This window comes from Hyla sarda, chromosome 4, assembly GCF_029499605.1.
Source record: "Hyla sarda isolate aHylSar1 chromosome 4, aHylSar1.hap1, whole genome shotgun sequence".
Classification (NCBI taxonomy): domain Eukaryota; kingdom Metazoa; phylum Chordata; class Amphibia; order Anura; family Hylidae; genus Hyla; species Hyla sarda.
In genome coordinates this window covers 123,757,414-123,771,443 of record NC_079192.1, presented here as the reverse complement: position 1 = coordinate 123,771,443, position 14,030 = coordinate 123,757,414, and the positions used below count along the sequence as shown (strand labels likewise).

The 14,030-nt window shown below is 42.6% G+C and overlaps 1 protein-coding gene across 2 annotated transcripts in view; it reads right to left on the bottom strand.

Moving 5' to 3' along the window:
- Positions 1-14,030, bottom strand: part of SEMA4B (semaphorin 4B) — a 284,324-nt gene that overhangs the window by 70,811 nt on the left and 199,483 nt on the right. For both annotated transcript variants that reach the window (XM_056572013.1, XM_056572014.1), the window contains one exon: positions 2,303-2,681. In XM_056572013.1, coding sequence (XP_056427988.1) covers positions 2,303-2,405 — 103 coding nt within the window. In that variant the 5' untranslated portion in view covers positions 2,406-2,681. The remainder of the gene's footprint in view (positions 1-2,302; positions 2,682-14,030) is intronic.

The window sequence follows — 14,030 nt, the reverse complement described above, 5'->3', positions numbered from 1 at the left end:
CAGAAATGTTGTCAAAATTGACTGCCCATTGTCTTCAATGAGATTCCGCACCCATTCACACAGTGCATTCCGCAAATTGTAAAGACCTGTCTTTAATTTGCTGCGGAATCTTATTGAAGTCAATGGGGCTTTGAATTACGGTGGAAATGTGTGTTTTTGAAAACACAGAATTCCACCGCAATTCTGTTCAGCAACCTTTGTGTGAACGTAGCCTTAGAGTTTGGAAAAGTTATGTGGAGTTTAAGGGTGCGTTCACACACTAGTAACTAGCAACGGGTTTCCCGCTGTGAGTTACGCTACCATTCATTTGAATGGGTCCGCGGACAGTCCGCAAATCTGACACTATTGCGGACTGTCTGTGGACCCATTTAATCAATGGTAGTGTAACTCGCAGCAGGCAACCCGCTGCTAGTAATAGCGTGTGAACGCACCCTTAGGGAACTATACTGCACCTAATGTGGGGGGGGGGGGGGAACTATACTGCACCTAATGTGGGGGGGAACTATACTGCACCTAATGTGGGGGGGGGGGAACTATACTGCACCTAATGTGTGTGGGTGGGGGGGGGGGGAACTATACTGCACCTAATGTTAGTGGGTGGGGGGGAACTATACTGCACCTAATGTGGGGGGTGGGGGAACTATACTGCACCTAATGTGGGGGGGGGGGAACTATACTGTACCTAATGTGGGGGGGGGGGAACTATACTGCACCTAATGTGGGGGGGAACTATACTGCACCTAATGTGGTGGTGGGGGGGGCTATCCTGCACCTAATATGGGGGAACTATACTGCACCTAATATGGGGGACCTATACTGCACCTAATATGGGGGAACTGTACTGCACCTAATGTGGGGGAACTGTACTGCACCTAATGTGGGGGGAACTGTACTGCACCTAATGTGGGGGGAACTAGACTGCACCTAATGTGGGGGGGGGACCTATACTGCACCTAATGTGGGGGGGGGGAACTATACTGCACCTAATGTGGGGGAGGAACTATACTGCACCTAATGTGGGGGGGGGGGGAACTATACTGCACCTAATGTGGGGGAACTGCACTGCACCTAATGTGGGGGAACTAGACTGCACCTAATGTGGGGGGGAACTGTCAAGGGGGGGGGGGGGGCGGCCATCATAATGAAGTGCTACGTCTTCCAGGCAGCCTTAATCTGGTCCTGAGTGTGTGAACGCACCCTCAAATAGTTTCCCCCCAGCTCTCCCAGAGACAGTGACCTAGTAAGATCTCGCAGGCAATATTAGCTTTACGACTATACTTTTTAACCTATGTTATTATTTTTTTCCTTTTTTAACTTTAATGAACATATGTTAGAATAAAAGTAAATATAGGACTTTGCATTCTGATTTAGTGACAGTATCACCCAGGACTCTTTCTAAACCTTATTATTAACACTATCCTTGTCCTTGTAATGCAGCCCTTCTCCTGGCTTGTGTGGTTACAAGATGATTTATTAAAGACTCCTTTGAACAGATGCCAAAATAAGCCTTGGCTTGTCAGCTAAAGTTGAAGAGGGGTTAATGTGCCAACTCCATCAGCAGGGGGCAGTGAGATCTGGCTCCTCTTATCATCCCTTACAACAACATAGCAAAGGTCACCAGACCAGAGACAACCTCTCTCCTTACTGTAAACATCTACCTGCCCCATGCTGCATGGAAGACACTTCTCAAAGTCACCCAAAGACTGCAGAAGACTTGTACATATTAGCCAGATCCAGTTTATACAGTGTTGAGGTCACAGAAGGGTGACAGAGCATGCAGATTCCACAAAAGAGATGGGAGTTGTCGTTTTGCAACAGCTGGAGGCACCCTGGTTAGGAAACACTGCCATACATATACCACAGGTTCTTGATCTTTTCTGCAACCAGTAGGTGCAGGGTGCCTCTCTGTGAATTAAAAAACTACATTGACCAATACAAATAAAAAAAAACACACACACACCTGATGGGGGTAGCTGCCCCTTTCTGCTGGTTAGGGGTTCATCATTGTCATATAGAGGGTAACAAACTGTTTTATAGAGTAATAACCAGTTCACAATTCACTATCAGGCACTAGAACATGATGTTTACAAACAGGCAAATAACTATGTAACAAACTGCTCAAATGTAACAAATAGAGAGAAAACACAAGGCTCTAGTAAAAGATGAGGCGTGACAAGTTGTGGAGCACACAGCAGTTACCCCTGGAGATAGTAACCCTCCTCCCTCCCAGGCAGGATCCCTTTGGCCAGGGGCCCCTCCATGCCTGGGTTAACCCTTCACATGCAGCCCTCCCTACACTTACCATATTGCAAGGTGAGTCTAGGAATGGCTTCATCTGCAGATTGAACCAGCAGGATAGTAACCACTGTTTGTCCCAAGAGAAAGAGCCATGTCCAGGTCCCCATAGCCAAGCCAGGCAGCACTCTGGGAGCTTCTCTTGGAGACTAATCCAGGTGGTTTTTCTTGATTTTTCGCCTTTTTTTTTCAGGTTTTGTAATCCAAAGCGGAGTTGGTCTGGAGCACAGTATGGAGTGCTGGATATTTACTCAGTAAATGAAGGTTACAAAAGTTTGCAGAGTGCTGGCTAAGCCTATGATCCCGCCCAGGAAAGCTCTCCTGCAGTCCTCAGGGCTCCTCCAGCCTCCTCCTCCTCCTCCTCCTCCTCACTGCCACTCACAGACCTGTCACATAGAAAGAGAAGGGAAAAAAGAAAGAAAGGGAGCTTTAAAAGTCATTGGGTAAGAAGAGAAAGACTGCAGAGATTGCTGCTATGAACACGTCACTCAGCATAGTAGTAGAGTAAATGTCATCAACTGGGCTCAATATAATAATAATACCAAAATAATATTAAAAGAGTAAAATATTTTTATTTCTTGCTAGGCTGGGGATCTGCGGCAACTTTAGCAGAGATTATATAAGACCCCGTTGGAAAACATTCATCAATCTTGCATAATTTATAAGAAAACGGTCACCCATTCACCCACACTAGACCCAATACACCCAGTTATAGTATGGGTGAACAGGAGACCGATGTGAACTCTCTAAATAATATACATACCTGCAGTCCGGCGCCGGTCCCTTTCTTCGGCTTCTTTCTGCACTGAATTGCGCACTGGAGGCGGGCCCGCCGGCTGGATTTGAATATTCATGGTCGCTGGTCATGTGAGTGCTCAGTAGGCATAAGCGCTCTTGTGACCAGCGACCATGAATATTTATATCCAGCCGGTGTGCCCACCTCCAGCGCACAATTCAACACAGAAAGAAGCTGATTGTCAGTGGGACTAGGCACCGGACTGCAGGTATGTATATTAGTCAGAGCCCCGCATTGGTCCCTTGTTCACCCACACTATAACCTGGTGTATTCGGTATCATCTTCACGGAGCAATGCATTTCAATAGGACTCTGCTGCAATGGAATTTCCCAGTGGAATTATTCTGCCGGATTCCATTCGGAAATTTCACCATGTGAACATACCCTCAGAAGTGGATCCAGTAGGAAGCAGAAGTGTAAGTCCTTCCTTTATATTTCTTATTAATTTTCAATGCACTTCTGGCTTTGGCTCAAAAAAGTGAATCAATACCTTCCACAAATACTGTGTGAATCTTTTACAACTCATTTCAAGCTAGAGCCACATGTGGATTAAACCAATGTCACATTTATGGTGGCCAATGCCTACTTACACAGTGCTGAAGATAATCTTGGCAACATTGCGCAGTCATTGGCCATGGTATGAGTGCTTGGTTTGGGCTACATGTAGCAGATGCAGCTAAACACATGGGAGAGATTTTTTTTAAAACCTGTGCAGAGGAAAAGTTGCTGAGTTTCCCAGAGTAACCAATCAGATTGCTTCTTTAATTAGGCCATGTTAAAAAGGAATGAAGCAAGCTAATTGGTTGCTATGGGCAACTCAACAACTTTTCCTCTGGACAGGTTTTGATAAATCTCCCCCTTTGTGATCTATCATCATGATCTTCATATGTCACCACGTATAAACATACTGAACTGGCAGAAAAACAATATTCTAAAGATATGGCTGAAAAAAAAAATGTGTGCAAATGGAATAAAATCTGCATAAAAAAATCACACTTATGCTTCATGCAGATTTCATTGTGGGTTCTGAGATTTCTATCTATCTATCTATCTATCTATCTATCTATCTATATGTCACTAAATTAGATCAGTGGCAAATTCTGCAACAAATACAACCTGCTGCTGAAATGTTTGTCAAAACCCCATTTACTGACTTTGGGCTGCAATTTGTTACAGAATTTTGATACAGAATCCAGAACTGAAATTTCTGCAACCAATATACAATGTGTGAATCCACCCTCTATGTCAGTGGTGCTGTGGGGAGTCTGAGAACTAGTAGAAAGTTATACCATTTTTCACACTATGAAGCAATCTATTGCAGACTTCCATTTGTCTGCCCACTGTATACCACATATTTTCATGTAAATATATGAAATAAATCTGGTTTTATACTTTATATTGTACATGCAGCAGCTTTTTGACTGGATGCAAATGCTTCCATTCCATTGATGGCTGTCTGATGTTGGAAGGCTAGACATTCCTATGCTGACAAGATTCCTAATAACATTCAGCAGTCACTACACTTGGCAGATAACACAAAGTCTTCAAATGTCAGATTACTCTTATCTGCTGTGAAATCTAAAATCATTTCTACATGTCATTTATACAAAACCATTATCATTAGATGTGTAGAGAATTATTCCGATCACCCAAAAAATTGTAGCATGTAATCTCAGGCTTTCAGTGGTTTTCAATGGTAAAGTCCTCCTTTCATTGTAACAGTAATTTAACAGCACTTCTCTCCTCTGCATGGTCCAGTCACATGCTACATGAGCCGCTGCCAGTCACTTTGATGATACCGCTGGGTCCTCTGTTCAGCAGAAGAAGAGTAGTGTTGCTCGCGAATATTCGCAATTCGAATATTATTCGCGAATATCGCATATTCGCGAATTCGCGAATTTCGCGAATATAGCGCTATATATTCGTAATTACGAATATTCTTTTTTTTTTTTTTTTTTTTTCTTCACAGTACACATCACAGTGATCACCCCTCTCTGCTTCCAGCTTGTGTGGTGTAAAGAAGGCTGTAATACTACTGTGTGAGACTGGCGTGCGTAAATTCGCATATGCGAACATTAGCATATGCTAAGTTTCGCATATGCGAATTTCCACCTATGTTAATTTTCGCATGCGCGTATTTTCGCATACGCGAAAATAAAACGGGGATATAATGAATATGCGAATATTCGCGAATATATGGCGAATATTCGTCCATAAATTCGCGAATATTCGCGAATTCGAATATGGCCTATGCCGCTCAACACTAAAGAAGAGCTCTGACACAGCAATACTGGTTGAAAACAGAGAACGGTTGAGCTAAAACTCTGCTGCTACAAAGTTATATAAAAAAAATGGAAAAGTGTAAGGCCTCATTGGCACACATTTTAGGCTATGTTCACACTGCAGAATGTCTGTGCGGAATTCCATCAGAATATTCTACAGGACATTCTGCTGCAGCAAAGTCCCATTGATTTCAACTGGATTCTGCTGCACTTTGAGACGGTGCATTTCTGAGCAGTCCTAGCGCCTTCTGGAATTTTTTAGAGGTTTCTATTGTGTGGAGATATCCTTAGTAGTGTTGCTCGCGAATATTCGCAATTCGAATATTATTCGCGAATATCGCATATTCGCGAATTCGCGAATTTCGCGAATATAGCGCTATATATTCGTAATTACGAATATTCTTTTTTTTTTTTTTTTTTTTCTTCACAGTACACATCACAGTGATCATCCCTCTCTGCTTCCAGCTTGTGTGGTGTAAAGAAGGCTCTAATACTACTGTGTGAGACTGGCGTGCGAAAATTCGCATATGCTAATTTTCGCATATGCGAATTTTCGAGTATGATAATTTTCTATATGCTAATTTTCACATATGTTAATTTTCGCATACGCGAATTTACGCATATGCGAAAATAAAACGAGAATATAACGAATATGCGAATAGTCGCGAATATATGACGAATATTCGTCCATATATTCGCGAATATTCGCGAATTCGAATATGGCCTATGCCGCTCAACACTAATCCTTAGGGAGGTCAACAAATGTATACTGCATATGTAAAATGTACTGAAGATGGGAAGAACACCACCAAAATCCCATTATACAGGGGCATTATCTGTTTAAAACCAAACATCACCCACCCAAAAAAGAAAGACTGCTAAATTGACCTTGATGGAAATGCAAAAGACTTAAAGTGTAGCGGTTGTTAGCAAAAACATTTTATATAATGTAGATAACATTATATGTATATTTGTAATAAACATTGGTAAAAAAAAAAAAATGTGTATAGTTTTTGGGTAAAAAAAATCCTGTTCACGCAGCTATTGCCTTTGTATCTCTGTGAGGAGACCAAATACAGGAAGAGCCCTGCTTGTCCTCAGTGTACAGAGGGGGTGCGCAGCCTTAGCCAATCAAAGCTCATCTCACACTGAACTGCTTTGGGCTGTGTGTAGCAGAGTGAGGGAGGAAGTTCTCCCCTTTATGGCTTCAGATGATGTCACAGCCTGCTGGGGAACGCCCCTTGCCAGTTTGTGAATCTGACTGAGACTGAGCAGAAAATTCAGAGCAATATCAAGGTAGAAAAGTAAAAAAATAATAAAAATAAAGGCAGGGGTTGGTTCATCACAATGAAGACACTGAACTGGAAGGATTATAAAATGTAACAAGATCATGAGAGAGACTCTTTAAGTTGGCCTTACATATAAGATAACTGTTGGCCAAATGCTTATTGACTCTGCTATGTCGCCCGATCCTCCCATATATGTGTGTTTGGTTTGGCCAAGCATGTTTGTGTTCTAAGAGCAAAGGGATCAGACAGTATAAATCCAACTGCTTGATTATTATCTTTCTGGATGTCTGCTGGGGAGAGTCAGGAGGTTAATATACACATTAGACGGGCAATTGTTCCGGTGGAAGGCTTGGGTAACATTACTGTGTATGTTTAGCTTTAGAGTCACAACTATAGATGTTGTTATGTAAACCCTTCCAACTTCACAAAGAACATTGATACATTGGAAATTTCAATTAATTCCATTAATTCATTAAAGGAGTACTGCAGCCATAGGAAACTTATCCACTACTCCACAGTCAGATCTCCTGTACGGGAACCTGGAACTGCCGCGGTTCTGCGCAGCTAATGCTCGTGTCCTCGACCTCACTAACAGACACGCCCCCTCCTTTCAGCTCTATGGGAGAGGTGGGGAAGCATGAACGCTGCATCTGCGCCTCTCCCATAGAGATACTTTGAGGGGGGTGTCGGCCCGGCGTCATGCTGTGGCCGACACGCCTCCTGCACGGGAAAGCTCAGCAGGGCCGTGGCCCCCATACAGGAGATTGCGGGGGGTCCCAGAGTTCGGGCCCCCGTGGTCAGACAGTTATCCCCTATCCTGCGGATATGGGATAAATTATATTAGGCTGCAATATCCTTTAAGTCATAATTCCATTTAATTCAGTTAACATATTGAGATATTTTGTTATGAATGGAAGAGAGAAATGTAGGCAATAGATACCTGCTCTCCTATATTGTGTTTTCATGTTTACACTGTATGCTCATACTAGTGATTGGATCACAGACACGATTGAAGACAAGATCATTATGACCCATTATGACCATTTACACATAATGATTATTGCTATATTCCTACATTCATGCAGGAATACCTAAATTCATGCAAATCTAACCGTAATCTTGCCATACACTTAAGGGGGAAATGACTGGTTCAACTCTTTTCCACAAGACACCACTATAGACATGCACAGCTCAGCTGAGTGTGCATGTACTTTGAATCTGAGAAGGGAATAAGCTGCTGCCAGACACTCTTTTTGGGTATATAATTCTTAATTATTGTGCCACATAGTTAATATTCTAGAGTAGACACCACTACTGCGGATTAGGGGGGTCATGAAAATCCTTTCATGTTGGAGATATCCTACAGATATTGGATAAAATAAACATTTTATTACCAGAAAACCAACTTTGAAGTTAAAACATGTTTTAAAATAATAATCCTCATGAATGCATTAATACGTTCTCAGGGGTATATTCTCTTAGAGTTCCGTGCCAGCTGCAGAACTCGCCAGTGTTTGATATTACTGTACAAATGTTTGGGTATCGACTTTCTTAGGCCCCTCTCTGTGGTAGCGATCACATCTCACTTTTACAATGGATGGATTATTTTATTTATTGCTATTTTATTGTTAAAGAAAGCAGCAGAGTCTAGACTGCGCTGACACTTAGCCAATAAAGTGCGAGCTGCTTTATTTTCTGAATTCCTGCTCTATAGTCCTGAAAATGGGGGCAAATCTTGACATTTTCTAAATGTGAGGAAATTCCACACCTGTTAAACACTCGGAGAACCTGTTAATAGACGCATCAGATACGATGAATACTTCAAAATGTGGAGTCTTTGTCAAATAAATCACATTTTCCATAAAAAATAATTGGAGGGAAAGGAGAACATAGTGTTTATATGAAATAGTAGATTAAAAGGCACTTTGGCTTACAGCACACCCTCTCCACCCACCATCCTTATATTTCTGTGTTTACAGAGCTTTACTCTAAGCAGCTCAGATCTCAGCCCAATAAAACAGAAAGCCAGACTTCTTCTAAAGTCATTTTCAGAGGAACTGAGCTGTTAAATGGCCAGCATAAATGACTAAATGATAACACCCGAAATATTATCCTCACTGACAAAAAGGTGTACACTTTGCTGGTGTATTCCTTGAGCTTCAAGGGAAAATCCATCTATCCATCCATCCATGACAGCACCATGTTCAAAATTACAAGATGCACTTAAAGGGTTATTCCGGGCAAAAACATCTTATCCCCTATAGAAAGGATAGGGGATAAAATGTCTGATCGCGGGGGGGCTCGCTGCTGGGACCCCCCGCGATCTCCCTGCAGAAGCCCGCATTCTATGTGTAGCTGCGTCTGCAGTTTTGGAAACCACCGGGCTTCCGAGACAGGGTAGTGAGGTGACGCCACGCCCCCTCCATTCTTGTCTATGGGAGGGGGGCGTTGCGGCTGTTATGCCCCTTCCCATAGAAATGAATGGAGGGGGCGTGGTGTGACGTCATGTCCTCGCCTCGGAAGCCCGGCGGTTTCCGAAATTGCAGATGCAGCTACGCATAGTATGCGGGCTGCTGCAGAAAGACCGTGGGGGGTCCCAGCAGCAGGCCCCCTGCGATCAGGCATCTTATCCCCTATCCTTTCGATAGGGGATAAGATGTTTTTGCCCAGAATACCCCTTTTAAAGGAGAACTCCAGCCAAATTAAATTACCTTTATATAGCAGCACATGTTAGAGTTGTATAACTTTGGGATGTACAAGCATAATCTTTACTGAGCACATGCCCTATTTCTCTCAGTTTTTCTTCCAGGCAGGAAGTCCAGTAGATCTTAGCACACATGATGACTGTCAGGCACAAGTTTGCTGAGTTCCGTGGCCATTTTGGGTCCTGCACGCTACTTTGTAACTTCTCCTCCATTCTCAGTCCAGAGTGTTTCAGTGTGTGATTGGGTGTGATTGGCTGAGGCACACACATGAATCTATATTTACTGCTTTTCTAACCACGTGACTTGCTCAGCTTTCTGAGAGCAGCTCCTCCTGCAGCTTACACAGAAAACAAGTGCAGGGGCTGATGGTTTGTGTAGTTTTCTGCAGCTCTCAGCTCTTTGTACAAACCAGCTAGTACCTACTTAAAGGGGTACTCAGGTGGAAAACTTTTTTTTTTTTTTAAATGAACTGGTGTCAGAAAGTTAAACAGATTTGTAAATTACTTCTTTAAAAAAAATCTTAACCCTTCCAGTACTTTTTAGCAGCTGTTTGCTACAGAGACAAATCTTTATTTTTTTTAATTTTTTTTTGTGTTGTCCACAGTGCTCTCTGCTGACACCTGATGCCAGTATCAGGAACTGTCCAGAGCAGGAGAAAATCCCCATAGCAAACCTATGCTGATCTGGACAGTTCCTGACATGGACAGAGGTGTCAGCAGAGAGCACTGTGGACAACACAAAAAAGAAATTCAAAAAGTAAAGAATTTCCTCTGTAGTATACAGCTGCTAAAAATTACTAAAAGGATTAAGATTTTTTAATAGAAGTAATTTACAAATCTGTTTAACATTCTGGCACCAGTTCATTTAAAAAAAAAAAAAAAAAAAAAAGCTTTCCACCGGAGTACCCCTTTAAGGAGGACCCATTGTCTTTCCTTACCTGGCTGTTTGAGTGGATGCTTGTATAGAAATGAACGAATACATTGACATCTGGAAGTTACCATTCACTTTGTCAAAGGGGGGTGTCTCTGTACAAGTCTGCCATAGTCAATACTGACTGGACAGTTTAGGACAGTGTCCGTTCAAGCTGGAGGTTGTATTTTGCAACAGCTGGAGACACACTGTTTGAAAAACACTGCTTTATCTGGTGTGGTTTCTGCAAGGGGCCCATTCCACATGCTTTCTTATAGTCAACAATATTGCTGTGTATCTTTTCTCATTTGTTATTTAAGTAGTTGTTTTACCTTTGTGATTCCACAATGTCTTTCCTATCATACAATGAACCTTCATTTAACAAGATACATTGTATTGCACACAGGAATTATTGAAGTCTGTATATTTTTTGTGTTCTATCTTTATTGAATCAACCCTTAGACATGTGACCTGTATGTATCACAAAAGTTTGGACAGCATTGTATTTACTTACTACATGATATAGATGCGCACTATGTTTCCCTCTAATGAAAGGTTAATATATAGTAAGGTATTAAAGGAACTGATCACACACATTGGCATCCTGCATTTAGGTTAGTATGAGGATGTTTTTACTTAGTAGGAGAACATAATATTGTTTATTCTGAGCTATAATTATCTTGATTAAGCTGAGTAAGAAATTCCTCTTTGTCTCCAGTGCTCAGTGACTCAGTAGACACTCTCTCTCTCTCTCTCTCTCTCTCTCTCTCTCTCTCTCTCTCTCTCTCTCTCTCTCTCTCTCTATATATATATATATATATATATATACAGTGGTCCCTCAACATACGATGGCAATCCGTTCCAAATGAACCATCGTTTGTTGAAACCATCGTATGTTGAGGGATCGGCTGTCCGGACATGCTGGGAGTTGTAGTTTTGCAACATCTGGAGGTCCGCAGGTTGAAGACCACTGTTAGAGGAAGTTGTACTCACCAGTCCCCACTGCTCCGGACCGTCACCGCTCGTCACTACTGCCCTGGATGTCGCCGTCCATCGCTGTCGCCGCGTCAGGGTGTCCCCGACGCTCCGACAAGGCCTCTGCTTCCCCTGCATCCTCGTTCTCCGTTGCCGCCATCACGTCGCTACGCACGCTGCTCCTATTGGATGACGGGACGGCGTGCGCAGCGACGTGATGACGACGATGGAGAGCGCCGACAATTTAGGGAATCCTGAAGAGGACGCGCCGGAGCCCCGAGGACAGGTAAGTGATCGTCAGCGGACCACACGGGGCATCGTAAACGGCTATCTGGTGGCAGCTGAAGCAGTCTGCGCTGCCGGATAGCCGTTTATGCGATGGCCCCGACATACAAAAGCATCGTATGTTGATGCTGCCTTCAACATGCGATGGCCTCTGAGAGTGATTGTATGCTGAAATGATCGTTTGTCGGGGCCATCGTAGGTCGAGGGGTCACTGTGTATATATATATATATATATATATATATATATATGCATATTTTTATATATATATATATATATATATATATATATATATATATGCACATATCCATATAAATAGCCATTCCCTTACATTGTATGTTTACCATTAAACTTGTCAAATATCTATAATAAATTCATTGCTTAGGGAAGCTGAAGTGTCTCCCAAAGTCTGCTGTAGGAGAACATACAATGCGGAGGAAAATAAATGGACATTTTGGAAATTTTTCCCTAAATACATTCATGGGAGAAAGCTGTTGGCCAAATAAGTTCATGATAAGGCTATGACGGAATTTCCAAGCAGAATCCAGCAGAAAAATTCAGCTTGGAAATTCTGTCCCTATTACTTCCAATGGGATTCTGCTGCACCGTGCACACGGATTTTCTGTGGCGGAAACATTTCCCGTTGAAATCTACAATCTGGCCATTCCAAAATAATTGACATTTGAATTCTTTTTAGCGGTGTCTGCTTGAAAATTAATTCCCGTTTATGGAGAGGGCGTATTCTGATCAATCCCAGCATGTACTTCCGCCACCCGCTCTTTGTGGAATGTCAGGCCGTGTTTGCCGGGCGGACATTCTGCAAATATTCCACCGTGTGAACCTAGTCCCAGCCTAGGTAATTTCTGAGCGGAATTCTGTTTTGAAATTCCTTTCAGAAATGACTGTGGACCACAATCACAGGTGCTGGCAATGGGATTTCGCTGCACAGTGTACAATACAAAATTTCAGCGGCAGGTATTCCAGCTTTGAAATTCTGCTGCCAAAAGAATCTCGGTCATTCTTTAGGCAGAATCCATGCGGAAGACATTGCCGTCTAAGGAGACGCCACAGTCTACAAGGCCCTAGTGCACTCGGAAACTCCGGCCTCAGTGTGAACCTAGATGTAGGCCCGCTCGTAAGTAGCCAAAAACATGCATGCTACAGCTTTATTCACACACAGTATTAGAAACACTTGGTCATAAAAGCATAATTTTATTAGTTACAATTTAAAATATAAGCACATATTTTATAACGATAAACAGGATACAAGAATTTTACAGTTCTATCAGACACAGCTATTCCTAGGTGCTAGGTAGGTCACCAGGGTAGGGCTGCACTGGCCCTTCTAGTCCCTTAGGACCCCTACCTGTTACTGCAGGGAGGTCCTCCTAGAGAGTGCCAACCTGCAACAGGAACCTCCTATCTCTCCCTGGTTCTGGAGGGAATGGAGGCACCGAGTGCAGTATGTACAGCAAGCCACCAGTAACAAACTAGCTGGTCTGCAAAAACCTCCGCAATTTATTCGGTGAGTATATAGTTTCCAAGCACATAGGTATCAGTAAAACACTTGCATACAATATTGATACAAATCAAGCCACATATTTTCAACGCGTTTCGTTGTGGCGCATTTTTTCGGCGGCACAACTCTTCAGGGACAAGTGTATTTAGGCAGGAGCGTAGTATTTCCTGTCACTTATCTCACTGAATACATTTATTTAGTCGTAATACGATGAACAGAGGTATAGATAGTATGTAGATGTGCTAGGATAAACAAGCCCAGGTAGGATAGACTAGTAGGTGATGGTCCGGTAAAAATATTCCCTCTTGTGAGTAGGTATATGCCGTCCTGTGGGGGGATAACACAAGTAAATATAGTGATCTGCTTAGATACATGCATGTGTGTGTGAGGATAGTGTACATGACCTACCTCTCATTGGTGTGCCAGGTATGTAAGTGCAGCACGGTCTGTGCACGAACTGCTAATACAGGCAGATAAACACTTGTATAGAGCTGATATGAATAAGTCTACCTGGAAATAGTTATTGTATTAGACATATTGATGGAAGGGTGAAAAATGTATGGGGGTGGAAAATATGGTAAATATATTTACCTTTAGTATGAGGGTTATTCTTATATGGTCACCCACAGGGAGATGATCCTTACCAGGCAGTTAGGGCTATGCCTGTGAGTAAATAGTTGGCTCTTAGTCAGGGGATAATACATACAAAATAAGATATATATTGTATGTGTTAGGATATATACACCCGTGGGGGTACATTTTATACAGGAATATAGGATAGATTGATGTACATATAGTGCCTACCAGATGGCGTCCAAAGAACAGGTGAAGGAGCCATGGAGATAAATGTATTCAGTGAGATAAGTGACAGGAAATACTACGCTCCTGCCTAAATACACTTGTCCCTGAAGAGTTGTGCCGCCAAAAAATGCGCCACAACGAAACGCGTTGGAAATATGTGGCTTGATTTGTATCAAT